The sequence below is a fragment of the Rhopilema esculentum genome, chromosome 11 (assembly GCF_057945365.1).
Source record: "Rhopilema esculentum isolate cy_ngs chromosome 11, ASM5794536v1, whole genome shotgun sequence".
Taxonomy (NCBI): Eukaryota; Metazoa; Cnidaria; class Scyphozoa; order Rhizostomeae; family Rhizostomatidae; genus Rhopilema; species Rhopilema esculentum.
The window spans coordinates 14,917,991-14,943,662 of record NC_142825.1 but is presented as its reverse complement, the minus strand read 5'-3'; the positions used below and the strand labels follow the sequence as shown (position 1 = coordinate 14,943,662).

The following is a 25,672-nucleotide window of genomic DNA, read 5'->3' as shown; positions in this document are numbered from 1 at the left end:
AGAGAATTTAATTGGTAGGTAAGCCGCGATACCATACTGGCAGACGCAAACTGTTTAAGAATCAACTACCGGAAATATCGGTGTGCAATTTTCAATGTACTTTTAAAATTTTTATAGAATAAAATATCTCGTTGGAGCGAACTTAATTCCAAAGCCTAATGCCCCGAAAATCGTCATTACAGCGTTATCAATGTTTTTACAAAAAAGCTGACAAGTAGATGAAATTTGAATCAATCCTGGAATATTCGCTGACTTTACAAAACATTCTTGTACATTTTAAATCGAGCATGGATAATTTTTGTTGTTTTCCCGAAATTCGTAGATACGATGACGTCATACAGCACAGAAATGCACCTCTAACCGTGTTCTTTTAGTATATTTTGCTGCGCATAACCTCAAAACCGAGAAATTTTTACTACATCAGTGATATCAAATGAAGTGTATATTTTACTGATATTTACTGTCATGAAAATCTCAGAAATGACGTCATCGTCACAAAAGATGACATTTTTTGGTACGCTTTATCTACCTTAACATACAATGGCAACTTTGCACAAACGGCGAGTAGTTGATGGATTACCATCCCAATAAAAGTGGCGGAAAATGCGGGGGTGCGGGGGGAGGTGTGTTTGTGGAGCAACCACCCCCAGGTTTTGCTAAATTGTCGGTTTTCTCGCTAAATTTTCGGTTATGTCATTTGTCGGCAAATTTGCTTGCTTTTGTGGGCATTGCCCCTCTCCCTAATTGAAAAATGAATTTCCGCCACTGCCCAATATTATTGAAGCGAAAATGATTGAATCTGGCTTGTAGCTAACATTTGTAAAGCTGTGCAATGCCTATCAATTTGGTCTTGGTTTTTGACAAGCGGTCTTTGCAGTTTGTGCATAGTCTTAGACCAGCAACCATAAGAGCCTCGTTGTCGCGAAAACCATAGGAAAAGTTTAGCAAAATGTAATATTTTTCCAGGATGACGTCATTTCTCCATTACAGTAAATCTAAGCAAAATATAAGCCATTACATTTAATAGAAGAAATATATAAATCGATATCCCTAAGCTTACTTGATCTAACACTGCACTTCCTTGCGTGAGAGTAAATTGCTTTTTATAACCTCACCATACCTGCACTACAGTCATAATTTATATCTAACAGATTTTGAAAAGACTATTGTTTTGCAAAAGCATCGGAGGACCAAGACATTGCGGAAGTTAATGAAGGCTGGTTTTGGTTAGAGTGCTGTAAGCTCTCTAAATCTCCAAAACAAGTCTTGTTAGCACTTTTATTTAACTAGAAAAAATCGAAGGTATTAGATTGAAATGAGGTGTTTGGCTAAAGCACAAACAATGCCCAAGGCCGTAACTATTTGTCTAGTACCTCCTACCACCAGTGTTGATAAGGAGATACTGCTAGCATCAATCTGCATAACAGTATTCTTTCATCGATATAACTTGATCACGGAAGCATTTTTGCACCAACGGGTGCCTCTCTAGATGCGTAGTTCGTTTAGGATTTTTAAAGAACTTGAGAGGAATGTTCATTGGTTTAGTATGCTGTATATCTTGTTTAAAGCAAGGTTTTCGCAATGAAAAGTCGAGAAAGGGTTTTGTTTGAAGGCATGCTTAGCATTGCATCCTAGTAGAAAGAACCCTTTCTTCGTCATTTTTTGGGCAAAATCTATCAAGAAAAAGAATTTTCGACACGGTCATTGTGATAACAAAGTCCTTTAAAGAGAATGCTGGATTTTTAGAATTTTGCTTAGGTAACCTGATGATTAAACGTATTATTTTAAAGAGCATTTAAAAAGATAATACAAGGGTTAACTATCGTAATCTGATCAGAAGTCCTATTCTCATTGAAAAAGCGATTCGATGACCTTAAGGTAACTTCTTCACTACCTTTTCGCTGCTGCAGCATTTACTTTAGGCCTGTTTGTTTTTCAATTTGAAAATTGTTGTTATCTTTAAGGTTTCATCGGTTAGAAGATGCTTTTCACGCTATTTAAGACATTAAATATTGTTTTTTCTTTTAAGAAGGCCGGATAATTTTGCGCAATTAGAAAACGTTTTCATTACGTCAGAGTTAAGGTCAACGAAAAACGTGTATGAACCGAATCAAGTTTTACTATTTTTACTTAAATGTTGCAAAACACTCGGCACTCAGAAGCTCTTTCTGTTCAGCAACGGGGAAAAATTTGCTTTCCCATAACAGCCTCGGTCGGGAACCGCCTCCTTCAATGTGAAATAAATGGTTTCTTGTTAGATTGTGGGAAAATTTGATGATAAATTTCTTTAAAAGGTTCTACTTTAATCTCTGCAATAAATTTCAATATTACTGGAAATGAATTGTTTATTCACCAAGACGTAGATAAAAGACTTACCCTGAAGCAATAAGGATTCAGCGTTAAAGCGGTCGATTATCCATTATGTGTTATTAAACGGTAACTTTATTCTGTAATCCAGTTAATGCGTAACACTTAAGTTTGAAACCTCAAAACACCTAGGACAGGCTTACTTTGAAATCTGCCTCGTGCTCACTGCATTCTTTTTTATAGTTATAAGAGCCTTTAGTTTTCCGATTGAATTTGTTTCCAATGTTAACTTTAATCAAAGGCTATCTCAGTGTGGGTCTTTAATTCGTAAGAAACTTTTTTTCATTTTTGTAATCAATTTTTTCATCCAGATGCTATTATTTTTGCTTGACTTGCTATTAAACAGGCAGTAATTCTGAAAGGCAACTAAGAAATCTTCTTCCCGCCGAAAAAGTTTTGAATTCGAAAAAAAAAACAAATTTTATTTTCCGGATATGATTTTTTGAGGCACCTTATCCAATATTATAGTTACAAACATTGAATTGTGTAATTTTTGATGCCACAGTTGAAATTTAATTCTAGAAGATATGCAGTTTAAGTTGTCTTTGTAAAGGATTAATGCATCACAATTTATTTGGTTTATGACTAAACCAATATCCGAAACCTTCAGTGTGTGGCTGAAAACGCAAGAGGAGAAATTATTTAAGCATTATTTAAGCATCAATTTCATTGGCTCAGCATTATTTAAAAAAAATTTTCCTTGATGACTATGCATGGACAATGGACAGACAACGATTGCTAAGAACAAGGGAAGCTTTGACGAGGTTCAAAAATCAAGTTTTGCAAAAGCTTGACCCCAGTTGTGACTTTTCTTTGTTTAAAAGGAGCACTGTTTTCTGAGAAATATGTACGCTTTGTGATTGCCAATCAAACTGATGATTTTGGATTGTGAAATGTATGAAATTCGGTATAAATCTTTTAAACACGTGAAACTTTGATTCCAAATCATTTTGTGCGATACATTTGTTTGTATCTGAATATTTATTGTGCACTCTTAAATTTTTGTCAAGATGTGTGCTATTGAAATTTATTTAGAATTTGAACAAAAGAGAGGAAATGTAGCAGACGGTGATATGGCAAATTTCGTCTGAGACTTTTGAACATTTGCACAGCACATTTGAACAGTCAAAAAGGACCTCCCGTCTTTTAGGCGTCAGTGTTTTTGTAGGATTATGAAGATCTTCAATTCACATTGGCCACGGTTTTGGTCACAATTCTTTGTTAAACCAAATCTTTCATCGTCTTCTGTTTTATTAAATTGAGCTTCTAGTGAACCGAAAGCCTTTCCCTAATCCATGAAATTACAAAAAAATAGCGAGGAAAAGTTTTAGTCAAGTTCTGTTTTATAATTTGCATTCTGTTATTTTGACTTTGAGGAAAGAAGATAAGGAAACAATTTGTGTCCATTGTCAGCAGTATTTTAAGTAAATATCGTTTGATCTGACACGAAACATAACAACCCTGAAGCTAGACAATTATTGTCTCATTTTATGTCGATATTGACATATTTCATTCATTCTTTAATTTTGTTTTCCATTCCCTCGAGGCTTGCTTGTTAAGTGCCCCGTTCAGCTCTTCAATATGAGATTACAGACATCGATAATTCTTTCTTCCAAAAATAGCGCACTTATTGCACGAAGTATAATGAAGAATTTCAAAGTAATTGGTGAAAAATAATCCAATGAATGAAAGAAAATTAATAAAGATATTAACAATTCTTTATATCAGTAAACCACTTTTAAGTTGTTTCCTGAAATTTCTTCATTTTTGGTCATAAATACTGGCATGGTTGGCTCTATCCCGACCAAATTTAGATAAGGTGGTTATAACAACCTCGTGATTTGTGTATTTTGCCAGACGTCATCCTCCCAACTATGAATTATTTCCTATTAGCGTAGTCTTTACCCAGAAAATGAATAAAACAATTTTTATTGTGGTTAGATCAGGGTTTTGCATTTAATTGTCACTTCAACAGACCTTGAGGCATAACATCAGCTCTCAACTTGCACGCCAGAGGCAATCATATACTGTCTCTGTTCATCACTTTGACAAATTTATTATCTTTAATCTTGATTGAGTAATTTTTGCACATTCTCAAGAATCCAATTTTTTCAAAGAAATGTGTACCTAGCAATGACAAAAACATTAACTTAGATCTGCGGTATCCACTCTAGATTAAGCAAATTTTATCTTCGCCTTCCTTTCCGCATCTCTTCTTAAATCATGGTGTTGCTGCATTCCGTTCATCACGTCCTTTCTAACAAACAGTATATGGCAAGTTCCGACATACCCCAAGCATATAATATGATATTTGAATGTTTCTTCAAATTCAAATACGTCAATTGGAATCAAATACGGCAAATGTCATCTTCAGAATGACAGTAAACGCACAAACTGACAATTCAATAGAATAAACAGCAAAATCTAGCTTCGGCTTAATGTACTATTTAGTATTTTATCAATGATTTGTTATATTTCCATTCGTAGGAGGCATATTTGTGCGATGCAAAAGACAGAGAATAACGGCCAGCCAGCTTATCGTTCCTATTGTGCTCCGCAGCTGCAAACGTATATGCGAAACTGTGGTGGACATATGGGAGACAGGGGTGGCTTTTGCACAGGATACAGGTATGATGTCCAAACGTGTTCACTTGTTAGAAAATTTTGTAACTGCTAGTCAAACTTCCTGGCTTACTTTCTTTCTTTCTATTAATTATCGAATTATTTCTAACTTACTTCAAAATCTTCTTTCACGCTGTTTAAAGAAGCGTACTTTTTCAGTTTATGTATGCAAAAAGCAATTATACTGAACGAGCTATACGGTAACTATATCGTCACTTCAAATGGCGGATTTGCCTCTTATGTAGTCATATTATCTTCTATAGCTGACCTTGTTAGGGAAGAGGATTTGTGCTAGGGATTATATACAATTCCGAAGAATTTTAATGAACCAAGAAGTATATTGTAGAATGCATGAGAATTCAGTTTTGACCCGTGTCAGCGTGAGAAGAGAGCGAAATGTCTGTGTCTCGCCTAAATACATGGGACTTGAAAGGTCTGAACATAGTCGCAATGAAGTCAGATAGAAACAAATCTAGAGTCGCATTTTACTCATTATATGCGATGCATACTTAAAGCCTTTCCTTCCAATGACATACGAAAATACATTGAAAAACTTGCCACTGTCGACATGTGTTTTTACTGACATTGTCCTTCTTTTTCTCTTTGCCACTGGCAGTTGTGTAGTGGAGTGGTGTTTTGGGCTGCAGCGTTATACTACCTAAACAAGCAAACAGTAGCGTTATGCTTCTTGAATATCAGTATCATACTAGATATAAGTGATATCAGATCAGACCAAACAGTAGCCAATTTTTTATAGGACCATTTAGCAAATGTATTGTTTAGGCTTTAAACACTTGTCTCAACCAAGGTTCGAGTGAGTATGAAAGTGATTTAAGTCGCATGAAGATATCACAATTGCATTTTTGAAATTTGCTAATGTAGACTGGGCATGTGTAGTTCAGAGGTCCTTTCTTCGTGATTGTGTCCAGTACCATAGGAAGAAAATAGCTCATTGGTCAAAAGAGAGAGAAAGATCATAGAAGAAGTGATTGTATATGGTTACCTAGGTCGACTACTATTATCCAAAAATGAAAAAAATACGAAAATTGAGAGAGGAATAGCTGCAGGAAGGCAAAGATATGGTAAATATGACGATTCATGAGAAAAAGTCAATGCTTTAAATTTGAAGAAAAGAGTAACGGATGGAGTTGTGATACTAGCAACAACATATGGTGTTAAAACATGGCCGCTGGCATAAATTGGCAGTGGCATAGAGAAGCATAGAAAGAGCACTGTTTAACATCGCATGCCTGAACAAGTTGACAAATGAAAGCTTAAGACCACAAACCAATGCATGACGTTTATATGAGTAGCGAATGGGCAAGCCATGTAACCAAATTGACACAAAAAGTTGAACAGAGAAGATACCAATCTCATTAAAGAGGATGCCTTGAAAATGTACGAAAAGGTTATCTGCAGAACATCGCATACATCACTCTGATGAGACGCATGAAGTAGAGCGCAAAAAGTTAAAATTTCAATGCAGGGATGTTTAGAAATGCACAAAGTATGATATTTTTCTGAAAACCGCTAGTGAAACGCTGTTTTTGTTTTATGACTTTAGCGTTATACTTCCTAAGAATTTACGACTACACCTCTGGCCACTGCTCTAATTTTGCAACTGTTTCTCCTTTCTCTACTCCTCTCTAGTGTATCGGTTTTATCAATCACTCTACTACTTCTGCTCTCAACATCTTAATAACCAACATTTTAATGGTAAAGGGGATCCAGTTGTGGTAAAGAAATGCAATCTGCTTTCTCTAAGCTAACCTTCAAATCATTATGTATAACATAGTAAATGTTTCATTGGAAATAATACGAAATTTCTTGATCATCCGAACCAAATATAACTTTGTTCTGTTCTTTCGGTTTTTGCAGATGCCAGAAAGATAAAAGTAATAGACTTAATGATATACACTCCCCTCACAAAAGTATTGCACCACCTTGTTCAAAATGGCGGCACTTTTTGTCAATATTTTTACAATACAAAACATTTGAATGCATGAATTGGGGCAAATAGGCAAATTTTATAGCAAATTTCGGCGGGAAAAGTTGGCAAATTTTGCTGACGCCATAGAATACCTGGTTAGAAATGTAAATTTTACGCAAAAACATTAATGTTTTATAAAATGTAGACCACGCCTGAGGGAGAAAATTTGTCAAATGAGATGCGTCTTTAATTTTTGAAAAATTGTTGACCATGTTAGATGCAGCCACACAACAGCTTCAATAAATCGAAAAAGTTTCTCGAGAGTGCTTCAGTAGTAATAAACCAAGAAGTGGGTGAACAAAAAAAATTGACGTTAGAGGGGTAGCGATTTTGTCTGTTTTACTTCACCATTTTTACACCAAGAGACAGGAAAAGACCTGAAACTCGACGCTGAGCAATGTTTTGCAGCTCAAAATTCTTCCAAATAAAAAATAATGAGTGTCTTACAAAAATATAGAATAAAAATTCACCTGATTAAAGGGAAACCATTTTTGAAGAAGAATTCAAGTTTTTCCGTGGCGTCGTTCAAGTCCAGATTTGTACATCGTTAAAAATGGTTGGCTTCGTATGAAAAACATTACGAACCATACTTTAAAAGGTTCTTGAAGAACCAAAGAATCGTTAATTATAAAAATTTTTCAGGTTTGGTTATGAAATTCCACAATAATACATTGCTCAATTATATGCAACCAATTCAAGAAGGCATAAAGCTGTTTCAAACTTGAAACTGTTAAAAGACGTTTTGAAACTGTTATTTTAAAAAAACTGCTCTTAAAAGATTGAAGTTTTAATTGGTGGTTGTTTCACTTCCGACAAACTCCCATTCGCCACTTAAAAGCAATCAATTCGCGCAACAATAGCTTTAGATAATTCTTGCGCCATTTTTCCTCCTTCGAGGTGGTGGAATACTTTTGTTAGGGGAGTGTATGTAATTTCAAAACATAATACCACATCAATGGATCTGTGAAATTTAGCGTTCATCAATTACTATGATTGTCGCTTTGTTTAAATTGTAACAGATGCTAGATGCAATAGTTATGCATGCAAGCTTTTCTGAAGAGACAAACTTTTCACCTTTCAGAAAGCTGTTTCTAGATGTATATTCTGTTTCAAGCACTTCATTTGTAGTTACTTTTCAAAGCTTTTGAAAATCATTTCGTCAAAAACTGTCTTACGATTTCCTGAAATGCGCGAGGGGATAACCAATCCTTTATTCCAGCTACATTTTCAAGCAATCATATTCTCGTAAACAGGTATTTTCCAAACTTTATTCAACATTCTACATCTGTTCGTGGCACTCAAATGCGTTTTTAGTGAATCATATCTGACGTTTCGAATCTGGGAAGTTGAATTTAAAATCTTTAACAGCTTAAAGCTCCCCATAACTGTCCATTTATCACGATTTATCGCTAAGACCGTTGCAAAATATCTTGATTCCGTATTAGCTTCACCCAAAGTTGATGGTCTCCTTGCAAAAGGAATTGCAATTTTAAACGCCGTCTTCTTTAGCCATCAAGTGTCAAAATTAATAAATTTTATCTGACTGCATCATAAAAGAACTTTTGTGGATCGTGACAGGAATGTTATTATCTAGATCTGCAGTTGAAGCAGTGTCATTATCTTGTCAATTAATTCTTGAATGCGAATGCTATATGAATTTGTCTCTTTTTAATGATTAAAAAATCAGCCGAGACGATGTCCCTAAATAACATTAACTGAACAAAGATGTTTTCTTATATCTTTCTCGTCAAGGTATCTATGTTTTGTTTTGGTATCGCGAATTTTGAAGATGGCACGAAATGACGGAAACTTGGCATACTGAAGTATATTTGTCCGACACACTTGATAGTATAACGTCGGATAATGAGCGGATGTGAGCTGAAAATTCACAATTTTCACTGCACGTCCTCCTTGGCATTGTTGTACCTGCCACAAGCAACAGTGTTTTTGTTTCCTATTGTCACCAGACTATACAAACATGATCGATTTCTACGAATTTTTAGCAAAATCATCTAATTTTTTAATGACAATTAGCACTTATGTCTGCAAAGATGGAGAAAATTGGAACTAATCCCGTTATAAGTTTTCCTAAAAGTTATGTTTTTAAGAGAGGTGTGCCAAATCCGTCTTGGGCCCCTAAGAAGAATTTGTCGAGCTGCCCCTGGTTTTAAAAATCTGATCTCAATACGATTTATAAATCGAACAGATAATTTGATTAAAGAGAAGGTATCTTAAAGATATTTTTTAATAGTCTTCCTCGAATAGAATATTTAAATAATAATATGCAAAAATTTTCTAGCAGTGCTTTAGCTTTTAAATTTTAGTAATAACCAAAATGAAAGAAGAAAGTTATTCGTCGATAGCTATTTTTTAATCATTATACATCATCCTACTTAAGGATCTTTCAATTGATTTATTTTAATATAAAATACATTGTATTTTTTGTGGCCTTCTGCAGCTCCTAAAAGTTGCTCTGGCCCGGATATTTTGCCGCTACAGCACTGACTGGAAACGATTAATGATACTGCAAATGCTGATACTGCAAATATTGATACTGCAAATACTGATACTGCAAATACTGATACTGCAAATACCGATACTGCAAGTACTGATACTGCAAGTACTGATACTGCAAATACTGATACTGCAAATGCCGATACTGCAAATACTGATACTGCAAATGCTGATACTGCAAGTACTGATACTGCAAGTACTGATACTGCAAGTACTGATACTGCAAGTACTGATACTGCAAATGCCGATACTGCAAGTACTGATACTGCAAATACTGATGCTGCAAATACTGATACTGCAAGTACTGATACTGCAAATACTGATACTGCAAATGCTGATACTGCAAGTACTGATACTGCAAGTACTGATACTGCAAATACTGATACTGCAAATGCCGATACTGCAAGTACTGATACTGCAAGTACTGATACTGCAAATGCTGATACTGCAAGTACTGATACTGCAAGTACTGATACTGCAAATACTGATACTGCAAGTACTGATACTGCAAATGCTGATACTGCAAGTACTGATACTGCAAGTACTGATACTGCAAATGCCGATACTGCAAGTACTGATACTGCAAATACTGATGCTGCAAATACTGATACTGCAAGTACTGATACTGCAAATACTGATACTGCAAATGCTGATACTGCAAGTACTGATACTGCAAGTACTGATACTGCAAATACTGATACTGCAAATGCCGATACTGCAAGTACTGATACTGCAAGTACTGATACTGCAAGTACTGATACTGCAAATGCTGATACTGCAAGTACTGATACTGCAAGTACTGATACTGCAAATGCCGATACTGCAAGTACTGATACTGCAAATACTGATACTGCAAATGCTGATACTGCAAGTACTGATACTGCAAATGCCGATACTGCAAGTACTGATACTGCAAGTACTGATACTGCAAATGCTGATACTGCAAATGCTGATACTGCAAGTACTGATACTGCAAATACTGATACTGCGAATACTGATACTGCAAATGCTGATACTGCAAATGCTGATACTGCAAGTACTGATACTGCAAATACTGATACTGCAAATGCCGATACTGCAAATACTGATGCTGCAAATACTGATACTGCAAATACTGATACTGCAAATGCCGATACTGCAAATACTGATGCTGCAAATACTGATACTGCAAGTACTGATACTGCAAATACTGATACTGCAAATGCCGATACTGCAAATACTGATGCTGCAAATACTGATACTGCAAGTACTGATACTGCAAGTACTGATACTGCAAGTATTGATACTGCAAATACTGATACTGCAAATGCCGATACTGCAAGTATTTATACTGCAAATACTGATAATGCAAGTACTGATACTGCAAATACTGATACTGCAAATACTGATACTGCAAATGCCGATACTGCAAGTACTGATACTGCAAATGCTGATACTGCAAATGCTGATACTGCAAGTACTGATACTGCAAATACTGATACTGCAAATGCCGATACTGCAAATACTGATGCTGCAAATACTGATACTGCAAGTACTGATACTGCAAATACTGATACTGCAAATGCCGATACTGCAAATACTGATGCTGCAAATACTGATACTGCAAGTACTGATACTGCAAATACTGATACTGCAAATGCCGATACTGCAAATACTGATGCTGCAAATACTGATACTGCAAGTACTGATACTGCAAGTACTGATACTGCAAATACTGATACTGCAAATGCCGATACTGCAAGTACTGATACTGCAAGTACTGATACTGCAAGTACTGATACTGCAAATGCTGATACTGCAAGTACTGATACTGCAAGTACTGATACTGCAAATACTGATACTGCAAATGCCGATACTGCAAATACTGATACTGCAAATGCTGATACTGCAAGTACTGATACTGCAAGTACTGATACTGCAAGTACTGATACTGCAAGTACTGATACTGCAAATGCCGATACTGCAAGTACTGATACTGCAAATACTGATGCTGCAAATACTGATACTGCAAGTACTGATACTGCAAATACTGATACTGCAAATGCTGATACTGCAAGTACTGATACTGCAAGTACTGATACTGCAAATACTGATACTGCAAATGCCGATACTGCAAGTACTGATACTGCAAGTACTGATACTGCAAGTACTGATACTGCAAATGCTGATACTGCAAGTACTGATACTGCAAGTACTGATACTGCAAATACTGATACTGCAAGTACTGATACTGCAAATGCTGATACTGCAAGTACTGATACTGCAAGTACTGATACTGCAAATGCCGATACTGCAAGTACTGATACTGCAAATACTGATGCTGCAAATACTGATACTGCAAGTACTGATACTGCAAATACTGATACTGCAAATGCTGATACTGCAAGTACTGATACTGCAAGTACTGATACTGCAAATACTGATACTGCAAATGCCGATACTGCAAGTACTGATACTGCAAGTACTGATACTGCAAGTACTGATACTGCAAATGCTGATACTGCAAGTACTGATACTGCAAGTACTGATACTGCAAATGCCGATACTGCAAGTACTGATACTGCAAATACTGATACTGCAAATGCTGATACTGCAAGTACTGATACTGCAAATGCCGATACTGCAAGTACTGATACTGCAAGTACTGATACTGCAAATGCTGATACTGCAAATGCTGATACTGCAAGTACTGATACTGCAAATACTGATACTGCGAATACTGATACTGCAAATGCTGATACTGCAAATGCTGATACTGCAAGTACTGATACTGCAAATACTGATACTGCAAATGCCGATACTGCAAATACTGATGCTGCAAATACTGATACTGCAAATACTGATACTGCAAATGCCGATACTGCAAATACTGATGCTGCAAATACTGATACTGCAAGTACTGATACTGCAAATACTGATACTGCAAATGCCGATACTGCAAATACTGATGCTGCAAATACTGATACTGCAAGTACTGATACTGCAAGTACTGATACTGCAAGTATTGATACTGCAAATACTGATACTGCAAATGCCGATACTGCAAGTATTTATACTGCAAATACTGATAATGCAAGTACTGATACTGCAAATACTGATACTGCAAATACTGATACTGCAAATGCCGATACTGCAAGTACTGATACTGCAAATGCTGATACTGCAAATGCTGATACTGCAAGTACTGATACTGCAAATACTGATACTGCAAATGCCGATACTGCAAATACTGATGCTGCAAATACTGATACTGCAAGTACTGATACTGCAAATACTGATACTGCAAATGCCGATACTGCAAATACTGATGCTGCAAATACTGATACTGCAAGTACTGATACTGCAAATACTGATACTGCAAATGCCGATACTGCAAATACTGATGCTGCAAATACTGATACTGCAAGTACTGATACTGCAAGTACTGATACTGCAAATACTGATACTGCAAATGCCGATACTGCAAGTACTGATACTGCAAGTACTGATACTGCAAGTACTGATACTGCAAATGCTGATACTGCAAGTACTGATACTGCAAGTACTGATACTGCAAATGCCGATACTGCAAGTACTGATACTGCAAATACTGATACTGCAAATGCTGATACTGCAAGTACTGATACTGCAAATGCCGATTCTGCAAGTACTGATACTGCAAATACTGATACTGCAAATGCCGATACTGCAAGTACTGATACTGCAAGTACTGATACTGCAAATACTGATACTGCAAATGCCGATACTGCAAATACTGATGCTGCAAATACTGATACTGCAAATACTGATACTGCAAATGCCGATACTGCAAATACTGATGCTGCAAATACTGATACTGCAAGTACTGATACTGCAAATACTGATACTGCAAATGCCGATACTGCAAATACTGATGCTGCAAATACTGATACTGCAAGTACTGATACTGCAAGTACTGATACTGCAAGTACTGATACTGCAAATACTGATACTGCAAATGCCGATACTGCAAGTACTGATACTGCAAATACTGATACTGCAAGTACTGATACTGCAAATGCCGATACTGCAAGTACTGATACTGCAAATGCTGATACTGCAAATGCTGATACTGCAAATACTGATACTGCAAGTACTGATACTGCAAGTACTGATACTGCAAATACTGATACTGCAAATGCCGATACTGCAAGTACTGATACTGCAAGTACTGATACTGCAAGTACTGATACTGCAAATGCTGATACTGCAAGTACTGATACTGCAAGTACTGATACTTTAAATGCCGATACTGCAAGTACTGATACTGCAAATACTGATACTGCAAATGCTGATACTGCAAGTACTGATACTGCAAATGCCGATACTGCAAGTACTGATACTGCAAGTACTGATACTGCAAATACTGATACTGCAAATGCTGATACTGCAAATACTGATAATGCAAGTACTGATACTGCAAATACTGATACTGCAAATTCTGATAATGCAAATGCTGATACTGCAAATGCTGATACTGCAAATACTGATACTGCAAATGCTGATACTGCAAGTACTGATACTGCAAATGCTCATCAAAGTGATGATCATCAAAACCTGATCATCAAAGTATATTTATATCTATAATCTACAAGATACTACTAGATTCATTTCTATGAAAATGTTGGAGCTTATACAGCTGTAGATGAACAAAGTTCCACAAAGTGTTGTTAATAGATTAAATAAAGGAAACAAAGTTTCTTTGCGCTGAAAAAACCATAAAATTTAATACCTTTGGCGACGCATAACTCCGACTACGAAAATTTTGAAAAATATTTGCTGACTTTAATTTGTTGCTGCCTCACAACAGTATTTGGTAAAACGGTTCCACTGAGAAAAGTCACTGGCAGATCGGTTCTACGAAGAAAAGTTAACCTGATTCATAGTATGGCTAAGACTCAAGAGACATGCTTATATACTATTGGAATTGTATGCATTCATTTATCGACATAACCGGCCTTTGAAATAAGAAATGTTGAAGATTCTGGCACATTTATGAATCAAAATCATGCAATGTAATGACCCTTAAGAAAGAAATAAAAGAAATAAGTGTGGTTGAGACAACACTGGACTTGAAAGATTATTCCAGCCCCGATATGGCTCTTTTATAACAATTGTTAACTGTTGATGAAATTAAGAAATATGCTCATGTGACCTTAACCTTCTCTTGTTTCGTCGGACTAAATTCCTGTTAATTCCCGACAGAATCACTTTCCTTATCCAAAACATAAAGAAACACTCTGTTATGCCGGTGTCGACAACTCGTCAAAAGTGTTCCATTAACACCGATTTCTTATGTGAATTCAAGTCGATTAATGTTGTACCAAAGATTAATGAGAGGGGATTACCTTTCGATGATAGATTCTTTCCTATAATCTCTCAAAGACATCAAAACGCAAAGCCTCCATCCTTTTACAAAGTAGGAGGCTTCTGGATTTGTTGCACGTCCATGCAGAAACCGTCGTATTGTCAATACAGTTTTTCATTGATACATTTGTCATTTTCAGGTTTTTCCTTATTGTTCCATTCAACTCTTTTGTTCAGTTTAAACTGCTGATTTGTAAAGAAACTTCTGGAAACTTAAATCCTATAATTTAGCCTATTGGACTAAGAATACTTCACTCATCCAGCTAGCGAATTCGCAAATTATATTTATTTCTGACTGACCCTTGTAAAGTGCATGCACACAAGAAGAAATAAATCTAATAGAAGGACATTATGTCATTAATCGTATTTGAAATTAAATTGAAACAGTGACCCTTGATACTGTGCTTAATAAGTTTTGCCAGAGACTGTTTCTACAAACGATTTCGAATGCTTTTATCAAAATCCACTAACGTAAAATTTAAATTTTTCATTGTTACTGATTGAGGAACGTTTTTTACAGTGCAAGCTAAATATATGGTCTATTGTCGAGAATCTTTTCCATTAACCGGCTTGTCCAACTATGGTTTTCAAGATAGCTGTAAAATTTTATGTTACGTAAGCCAGTGAAAACTTTCCCTAGTTTAGTTTACCCAAGCCATCATCTTTAGAGATATCAAGAATTTAATATTCAACTCTGTTTCTAACAATTGATTTGTATATATCGATTTAATTTATATAACATATTTAACGTTACGCTGTAAGCTTCAAGCTAATTTTTAGCCATCAAATTAAATATTTCACTTATACGAATGTCGGTCTGAGACAATGGACTCCATTGAATGGAGACATGCAAAAAACAAATTAGGGATGGAACAAGTTTAGTGTAATGTTATCCACACTTGTTTTAATTGTAATTGATTTTTTCTATGATTTTCCTTTATATTTCGCTGATGAGCAGAATTCAGCTATCAAAACTAATTCTTTGCTATCTTAAATGGTCATTTTCGTTTGTAAAAGTTTTCATTCCCAAAAGTTGGGCCACCAGGAATAGCACAGAAGGTAAATGAAGAGGTGTTGAACTGAGAAATAGAGGGAATTTAAGAGTTAATTTTTGCCAGTTAAACTTTCGACGATAATTTGAAAAAGCTGGTCTATTGAATTTTCAGTTATTTCAATTCGCATTTTTTCTATTTGGAATTGTTTATATTCATTTAATTTTAAAGTCTCCAATTTGTTTGAAGGGGCCGGTTAAAAGCTTTCTTGCATCCTCTAAAACACCTATAAAAATTTCCATGTTCAAATTAAACATTTGAGAAAAGGGCAAATTTTTGGAAAAAACAGCAAATGTTTTTGTAAGTGATGCTCGTTTGATTTTCGTTATTGCCTTTAATAACAGTGAACATCTTCGGCCAGTTACTCAATTGTGTATGAAACATACATTAAAAGCGTTATCATCTTGCTTTCACTGGTAACCTAAACAATTTCATATCCTACTTTTTTATACTGTCATGTCCCAGAAACTATGCAGACATGTTTTGAAAAAGGTATTGAAAAGGGGTATCGTTAAACCAATCTAGCTATACTGTTAAACCTTGCAGTAGTCAGCGGATGGCTGTTTCTTCAGCCTCATTAAAACCTTTTTGATGCCCTCTTTTTCAGAAGGAATGGTTTCTTTTCTACGTACACTTGGTATGATTTTTAAAAAGTGTATTTGTACTCGGAAAAAAGCATAAGATACTTTTAGTATACAAATGAACCTATTTCTTTGAATATATTTTAAATAAAAATTAGATGCTAGACGGAAGAGGCCCACCAGTGGTGGGCAAAAGACTATATTTTTCAGCAATGTTGCAGCATATTTATTCTGTCTTTGCATCTGTATGTTTAAAGATGCCTCAACGAGATTTTGTGAGATGTTTACAGCAAAATAAGTCGATGTGCTAGTAGCTACTAAGCTAGTAAATTCAGCTATGTTTCCCAGACCTTTGGTATTATAATTCTAGTCTTTAATATGCTCAGTTATTTGCTGTCTTTTTCATTAGAATAATCATATATGATATATAATGTTTCTTTATGCACCCTAAAATGAATGCAGATGTTGCTTTTTCTAAACTCGCAGAAAGCACATGCTTATCAAGTAGCGATAATTTTCCATGCCTTGACCCTCCGACTTTTAGCGTTATTGTTCAAATTTCCATGCAAATTCAAATGCCTTTAAAAGTAAAAAGGAGAGACTGGCCGATTTTTTGAGATGTTTGTATCTGGGTAGACAATTTACGACCAAACCCAAGGCCAGTACAGGAACACAAGTAAATTTCGCTTGGGCTACCACAGTACCTAGTACATTGTTCCTTTGTCCAAAGTGAACCAGGAAAGAGGCATAAGTGCCAGTGATCCTTAAGGAACATGGTGATTTGCTCTAAGCCCTTCTGTCTGTAGGTCTAATTCTTTCCCACGACGTATGGCAACCTTCACTTCTCTTTGTCATTCTTCACTCTGAAAAAACATGAAATAATCATGAAGTAACAAGCTAAAGTCTATGGCATAGATACCGTTGTTGATACGTCTTCCTCTTTTCATTTAGCAGAAAAAGTTGAATTGAATCTTAGATTACATTCAGTCTGCGTGCACTGTCTATCAAAACTGCCCATCTAAAGTTGCATCAAGCAGTTCGCGAGCAAGGCGACATTGGCAGAAACAGAATTTGCTGCTTGATCAAATTTTCGTGTTAGCTGACTTACATAGAAAGAAATTATTACTCAGTTACTCAGTTTTCGGTTATTTAACATATTTGAATGGCTTTAGTAACCTAGCAGAGAATATATTACCTTAATTTTTAAATAGCTAACGATCGAATTAACTTAAAATGTGTAGTACAGGTAGTCTGCAAAATGATCATGGATTTACATCAGCTCAATTTTGAGCTAGGTATGTCTACAATAATTTGCCCAGCAACATTAATTAAACTGTGGTCTTTAAAGACTTTATGTTGCATTTTTATGAGTCTTTTATTTATATATATTGATTTTCTAGGACGATATACAGGACAGTTTACAAAACTGTTTATCGCAGAGCACGCAGCTCAAAAATGCACTTCATGTGTTGCCCTGGATGGAAAAAGGAGCCAGCCTCTTTTGGATGTTTAAAACGTAAGAATTTTCTTTTGCTTGCATGTGAAAGTGGTAAAATTTGAAAGTCGTGGCTGTAATTTGCACTTTGTATTTTGAATTTGCACGAGACCCTCGACGGAGAAATTGTCATTTGAGCTTAACACTATGTCTGTAGCAGATTACCTCACGTTTCAACTCGCGATCAGTTAATTGATACAATGTGTGTTGAAAGCCTCGATATAATCTTCTTTCTGGCAAAAAGTTGTATCTTTTTGCTATATTTGATATTCTAACGATGGCATTGGACCTTATTTACAAATAGTCTTTCTCGTCATAAAACGTTCTCCCTACTGCTTATTGAGTTTATTTTCTCTCCTTTATCTTCCTTTATCCACGGGTACTAAAATTAAAGGTTTCAATTGGGATCATGGCATTTTTAATTTCTGCATCATTTTCGATAATTTCTGATTCAAATCATCATTGCTGCTTCCCTAAAGTTGTCCTTTTTCAGGCTAAGTGGATTCAGTATAAAACGAGATTCTAATTTTTAAGAGGCTATTTGTTGTCCCAAGACATAAGATTAGTTCATCCTCCCATTCTTCTCGTCATGTGTTCTTCTGGATTGTATTATGCGATTTTGATTGCCTCAGTATCAACTAGTATCACATTTTAATTTCCATTGTTTGTTTCCATCATTCTTTGTAAACGATGCCGCATTTCGTTCATCTTTGCGCAATCGTTTGTTGATACCTAAGCGAATAACCAATCCTGTGGTTAGACTTCAAAGGGACAAATTTGCACACTGAAGAACTTAAGAGATCGTTTTTAAAGCTATACAGCTAAGCATGATTAAAATACACTCAATGCCAATTGTTTGGATTAATTTCAATACTTAAGGCATATTTTTCTCCATTAAAGTTGTTAATGTCATGATTCATCGTAGCCTGTGGCTTGCAATTGGGCGAATCAACAGTTTTGTCACTACATAACTTCATTATCATAACCAGAAGATTTAAAATTTTACCCAACCGCTAACTCTACCGATAAACAAAGATACGAATCCAACTGATACCTATCAAATGCGGGTATTGGACTGCAGGCATTTCTAGACGCAGCAGCATTTGTGGTATTTTTATTACGGAGACAGGGCTTTCTGGAATGCTGGTCATTAGCTTTTAATGGCTTTCAAGTACCACATGGGTATCTGTTCGACCTGCAAGCGTCACAATTACCTCTCGAAGCATCTGTTTCTTCTTACCACCTTCAATTCATTTGTCAAGCAATGTCATGCGTCACTGCTTTGAGAAAATCTTTCTGAAAGAGAAAGTTCACACTTTTATTTGTTTAGTCTTCAAGCAAATAAAAAGACAAAATATACGTGGTAATGATAGAAAAGATTTGAGTTCTAATTGTATATATAACAGCATGTGTGCGAGATAAAGCCCCTAGAAAAGGATAACGTTTTAAGTGACAAATATTACGAGACTGCCTTTTCTTGATGCAATAATTTCAAAATAAGGTATCTTTGAAGTTGTTTTTAGATGATATAGGTCTTTTTTGAAAATAATCTCGTGTCTAAGACAAAGTCGATTTGAAAAGTGGCGATTTTAATGTAGTCGTTTATCACACGTTCAAGTAGAGAAATCAACAAATAATCGCTTTACTTTCGATTTTTGGACGATATTAACGGCCTTGAAATTTTTTCTCATAGCTGTTTGTGAAGAAGATTGCCAAAATGGCGGAACTTGCACATTGCCGAATCGATGTAAATGCCCCAAGGGCTTTTCTGGCAGAACTTGCTCGGATGGTAGGTATCACAATTTTTTTTGTAATTATGTTACTTTTCTCTTTGCAATAAATGCATCATTAATGCTTTGCCAAAGAGATATTTTGAAAATAGACTATGTAAGCTTGAGCTTTCCTCAAGAAAGCATTCTTTGCTCATTCTTCCCTCATAAATTGAACGACTTATCCAGTTTCTGCGTTGCAGACTACCAGTGTACACATTTCATTACTTAGAATCCGACTCAATTGGCTATGGTTGATAGTTGATGGTTTATGAAAACAATGATATTATATCTTTCCCTTGATTAAAACCTTTATATTATACTATATATATGATAGATAATAATGATCTGTTGATAGGATAGTACGAATCGCTGTACAATCGTGTTAATCTTTATTTATTCAGAGAATAATTAATAGGAAAAGGGTTTGATTGCCATTAAAATGTTAACGTTACATGTTGGTATGATTTGAGGTAGAAGTATTGCGAACTTGAAAATCTGTGACCTTCTTTTACAGATACGAACGAGTGCCAAGTAGAAAATGGAGGATGCTCTCAAACATGCATTAATTCTGTCGGATCTTATAAGTGTGAATGCAGTGATGGATACAAATTGGCAGAAGATGGAAAAAAGTGCATCGGTAGGTAGCTTACTGACACAAGAAGAATATAACCTTCTGCCTTTCCAGTAACTCAGCCTCAGCATTTATAACACAATAACAACAATGGTAACACTCCTATGCCATAATATTCGCATATCGTAGCGATTACATCTCGCTTGCTGACTTCCTGCAATAGTCAATAAACCATTACCCGTAATAATCAAATTGCAGTTACTTATGCACCATGACCATCAGTGTCTCGAGTAAGCTCTCTGTTTAGCCTCGTAGTTTGAAAACCCCTCTTCTCTATAATAGGCCTCCTTTATTATGCTTGTCTTTTTCTATAAAAGCAGTTAATTCTTAACCATCATATTAGAATGTAATTATCAGAGTACACTTGTATGCTTTTTTTTTAGTTTATTTTTCAATCAGATATCTCCTATCCAATTTATACTAGGTCACAAGTCTTATTTTTTTTAAAATATTTTTTACTTGGATATAAACGCTCTTCTGAAAATACTTTTGAATAAGCCTCCTTCTCAAATACGCCCCCACTCGAGAATTCTTCCTCTCGACTATACACCCTCTCTAGCATCGATTGCAACATATTTTAACTATGGCTATAGAAATACTGTTGTTTTCTGTGCACCTTTGCGATAGATATGGAAGTAATTAATAGCCCCCGCAATAATCTATCTGCAATTGATTATGCACCGCAGTAATCACACTACAGTAGTATCATAGTGCAATTCTCACAGTCCGCTATAATCGCTAACCACAATAATCACATATTGTAACTATCAACAACCAGTGTCTACCGCATCATTCATATAGGTATCGCAATAACTACCGACTGCGATAATCCAATGTCAATTGATCATACAACTTTGTAATCCCATTGCAGTAGCAAAATATTGCAAAATCACATAATCCTAATAGATATGAACTACATATTACATCAAAAATATGCTAAAATCTAGGTAACTAAAATCACGGATATCTCTCAAGCAATCCTTGTATGCTCCTAGAAACGATAAAAAATAGGTTTGTGTCAAATTACCTTTTCTGCGAAATTGTCCAAAGAAACAGAACCAGTATACTGCGTGTGCAGTACATTTTCCTCTCATACTCAAACAGTCTGTGATGCCTTCCCATGTCTACAGACTAGACAGGAGGGTATGCCCATTTACTGGCACACTTTTGACCAAAATACCTACGTAACTGAACTGACTAATCCTGAAATTTAGGCCCAAATTTTAACAGTTTTTAATGACTTAAATGAGAAAGTCCAAAAATCCATGGCTGCTAAAGAGCTCATCAATACCTCAGAGTATAAGTTTAATACCGTTGGACTTCTCAATCTTTGAAAACTCTCGAACATATTTCTTAACATTAGAGATCAAGCTGTCACATTTTTAGGTACAATGTTTCATTCATCCAACTTCACAATACTTATCATTGTTGAAACAACGATGTCAAACATTTCTTTCACGATTTTTTTATGTTTTCTTTTTGCTTGCCTTGGATTTAGTTCATCATTTCTTCCACGATTTTTTCTGTTTTCTTTTAGCTTGTCTTGAATGTAGTTCATCATGGAAATACCTCACGTTGAAAATAGAAGCAATGGAAAAGGTTGGTTCCCCTTGATTTTAAGGATTTTACAATTTCCATACCAAAAAGCAGGAACAAGATAAATTTGTTGATTCGTGATTATTTCGTGTCTCAATTTTTATCTACATGTCATCTATAATTTTTTTGGATATTTTGAGGTATGTTGCTTTTATGGAGGATGACTTTGTGAACTCGATTTTGGAGGGTGACGATCGTAGCGATGTCACCATACTGACCAAAATTTGCATCTCTTGAAATTTTTTTTTTTAATAACAATTTTTGTTGGCATTTTTCTAATTGTTTGATACTTATGAATATAAGAAACTTTTTTATGCAATTATGTTTCTTTTGTTCTCGAGCCGTTTCTTTATGTAATTTTCTCTATGTATTGTAGGTTGTCGCAGGGCTCTCATCCCTTATTCACAAAAATCGCACCAATCGAGTTGAAACGGTAATTTTTCGTTACGTATTTCCAACATTCAGAACAACTACATTCTTCGTGAATAGTGATATAACAAAGATGCGATTTCCCCACAGTGTTTCTTGGCCTTGGCAAAGAGTGAGGGACAGATATTCAGCAGGCTTTCTTTCTCCTTCTAATATAACTGAAGACCAACTACGCCCTGACTTACTTCACAAAACTAAAGAAAACTGTCTGTACGTTTTAGAGCTAACCATAGGCTTCGAAACAAATTTCAGTTGCAATGCTAACTGAAAGTCAGAAAAATGTGCCACCCTCCTATCTGACTTAAAACGTCAGTTCAAATCACTTTCATTTTTCAATCTTTCCATCAGTTCACTTGGTATTTTTGGCAACTGCTACAACTCTCTCATCGACATGTGTAACTCTTTGTCCATTGATCATCAACAGAAACGCTATCGCATCTCCAAACTTTCTAGCATCTCCATTAGTACCATATATAAAATATTCAGCTGTAGAAGCAAAACTTGGACTAACCCAGCTCTACTCCCATTTAAACGTTTTTTTGCGTTACTAAGATTGTAATAGTTTTATTTTGTAAAAGCAGGCTAGCGAGTTAAAAATTACCTATATAATAGTAAGATTTATAATTGTAGTTTTAACTGGAATACAAAATGAAAGGTTTACATTATCTGATATTCATAGCAGGACATTTGGTTAAAGAAATGCTTCATATGTATTTCAATGCTTGCCCTTTCTTTGCAGAAAAGAATGTTATTTCAGCATTTCTAAGCAGCACTAGCCCTTTAATCGTGGTTTATTATTGTTATTTTTCAATCATGGTTATAAATTGTGCAGTGTTGAGCCTTCGACTCAATGGATGTAAACTGTAGAAGTGACATCAACATTCACCGCGGTTACATATAACCATTACTTCTGACAAAACTGAAAATAATTTGATAAATGTTAATATAATTGACACAAATTCCGTTCTTAAGTTTGCGTTAACACCTGATCTTAAGATTGATTATACAATTTCCATCTCACAACAGGCAGAGCTACGTCGAGTCGTCTCCTTGGCTCACGATGAATCCTCCCAAGACCTAGAGGTATGTTTTTCACAATAGGTTTACCTCGTCTACTGAGCAGCGTTCCTGGTTCAGTTGACTCAATCTACTGAATCAGTTTACCTCTTTTGATATTTTTATAGTCAAGATCTTTTTAAGATTATTTGTAAGAAGTTTCACGTGGGGAACTTCCAAACTGATTTTATCCTGATACATTTTATGTTTTGACTTTTTTAGGATTTTTGTATGAAATTATCCTTCGGTTAAATTTTAGTATATTACGTTTTCTATGCAATTAATTTTCATATAAATTTTTCAGGTTAAAGAGCTTAGAGGAGCAAAGGGAGAAAAGGTAAAGTTGATGTTTTTCTTCACTATAGAAAATGAATTGGAATAACTGAGCGTTTTGATATGTATCTATTTGCAAACAGACGAAAAATTCTTCATCTTTTTACATTTCAGTACTCAGTTTTTCAAATGGGAGTTTTTTGCAATTAGACACTTCTTAATTCATTGAAACTATCGCTATTTTGCTAATATTTTGCTGAATGTAATGTTTATATGTTTAAATTTTAAAATATAGGTATCAAATGGAACGATACTCCAATTTATACAATTCTTTTTTATCTAAATCTTCCAGATTAAATGATTCCACATTGAATTGCAGCTATAAACATTAAGGCTCCAATTAAGTCAACATATCTGCGTATTCTAATACAGTCATCAACTTATTACATAACCTAAGTATTTGATCGTGATGTTGCGTTGTTGATTATTTCGGTCATATACTTTTAATATTAGCAAACTAAAAAAATGAGTGTTTCTAAACTGGTTTGGAGCTTTGTACATTTGACAGATAAAGAGATAAATGCATTGGTTTCAGCTCAAGGATGCTTAGGTCTTGCGTTTAGCCGTTTAGTAGACAAGGGTTTTCCTATGTAGGCAGTTCCTATACATATCCCACAAGGTTTATCTCTTGATTTTGCACTGGAAATGGTTTCTTAAAGGAACCGCTAGACTTCCCTTTAGTAATCTTCTGTGGGTCACCTCTGAGAAAACCGACTGACCATTTGCCAATTTTATTTATATATTTGTTGCTAAGTTGCAGAGTTATATTTATTGTATTAACCTTGTACATAGCCTTCGCACCAGTCCAAAAATTGGCAGCACTGTGGACTGGGGCTTAGGCAGCCAATTATAGTTTTTCTTTGCTAATTTAGCTATCACCTTTGATGAACTGTTCCATTGTTTCTCTCTTTATAGGGAAAGCCTGGAATTAAGGGAGAAAAGGGTGCCGTTGGGGAAGTTGGGCAAACTGGTCCCCAAGGACCACCAGGAAAGCCAGGACCGCCAGGGTCTCCAGGAAAGGACGGATCACGTGGCCCACAAGGATTTGATGGAAGACCTGGGGAGCCAGGACTAAAGGTCTGTTTCTTACTCTTTCAAAAACAATACCTTCCTTGAAAAATTATATTGCCCTGTGAGCCAAAAATTAATAAAGTTGCGAAAAGGAAAGTGTCAATAATAATTTCTACTGTGTAGCTCAAGAATAAAGAAATGAATTATCTTATTCAGGCTTTTACTATTTTGAAATTTAGATAAAAACTTTTATTTTCACGGTGACAAGACTTTAGCAAGAGCATGAATTTTTATTCATGTTGTCTTTAACATTAAAAAATTTAATTTTCTTGAACGGTTTGAAATTTTATGCATTATCAAAAAGTTGAACTCCTTGACAAGAAACTATTTCTCCGTACACGACCATGAAGGATGAAATTAATCGTCAGTAAGCTGGAAAATTCTAATTTCTGAAAGTTGATTTTATATCTAGTAAGCCGAATTTCTAAGCCTTAGACATCCTTAGATAGTGATGCGTACAAAGATTTTTACGGACTCGCAATTCAAATCTAGTTCGTAGTTCCTACATAAGAGTGTTCTGGGGAGACAGTCAGAAATTCTATTAACCTCGCCCTTGTCTGGAGGTTTTTTGTCTTCTTCGTGTTTTCTTCCAACTGCTTCTGCAAAAATATACCATGAGGATGCACCAAATTAACATCTTTGCTAATATATATGATTTAAGATGTTGATTATGCATTCCTAACGTGTTAAGTTTAAAAAGCCACGTTAGGAGCTTTAAAAGCGATCTGTACATTTCAAATAAATGGTCGTACTCTCCATATCGAATCCCATCTTCGTT

At 35.4% G+C, this 25,672-nt stretch overlaps 1 protein-coding gene across 1 annotated transcript in view; it reads left to right on the top strand.

The window, feature by feature from the left end:
- The window catches only part of LOC135694205 (uncharacterized), a 56,444-nt gene that overhangs the window by 7,737 nt on the left and 23,035 nt on the right, over positions 1-25,672 (top strand). The window contains exons 2-10 of the mRNA XM_065212903.2: positions 4,855-4,995; positions 17,912-18,027; positions 19,700-19,795; positions 20,293-20,415; positions 21,947-22,008; positions 22,382-22,438; positions 23,461-23,517; positions 23,795-23,827; positions 24,739-24,900. Of these exons, the coding sequence (XP_065068975.2) occupies positions 4,855-4,995; positions 17,912-18,027; positions 19,700-19,795; positions 20,293-20,415; positions 21,947-22,008; positions 22,382-22,438; positions 23,461-23,517; positions 23,795-23,827; positions 24,739-24,900 (847 nt within the window). The remainder of the gene's footprint in view (positions 1-4,854; positions 4,996-17,911; positions 18,028-19,699; positions 19,796-20,292; positions 20,416-21,946; positions 22,009-22,381; positions 22,439-23,460; positions 23,518-23,794; positions 23,828-24,738; positions 24,901-25,672) is intronic.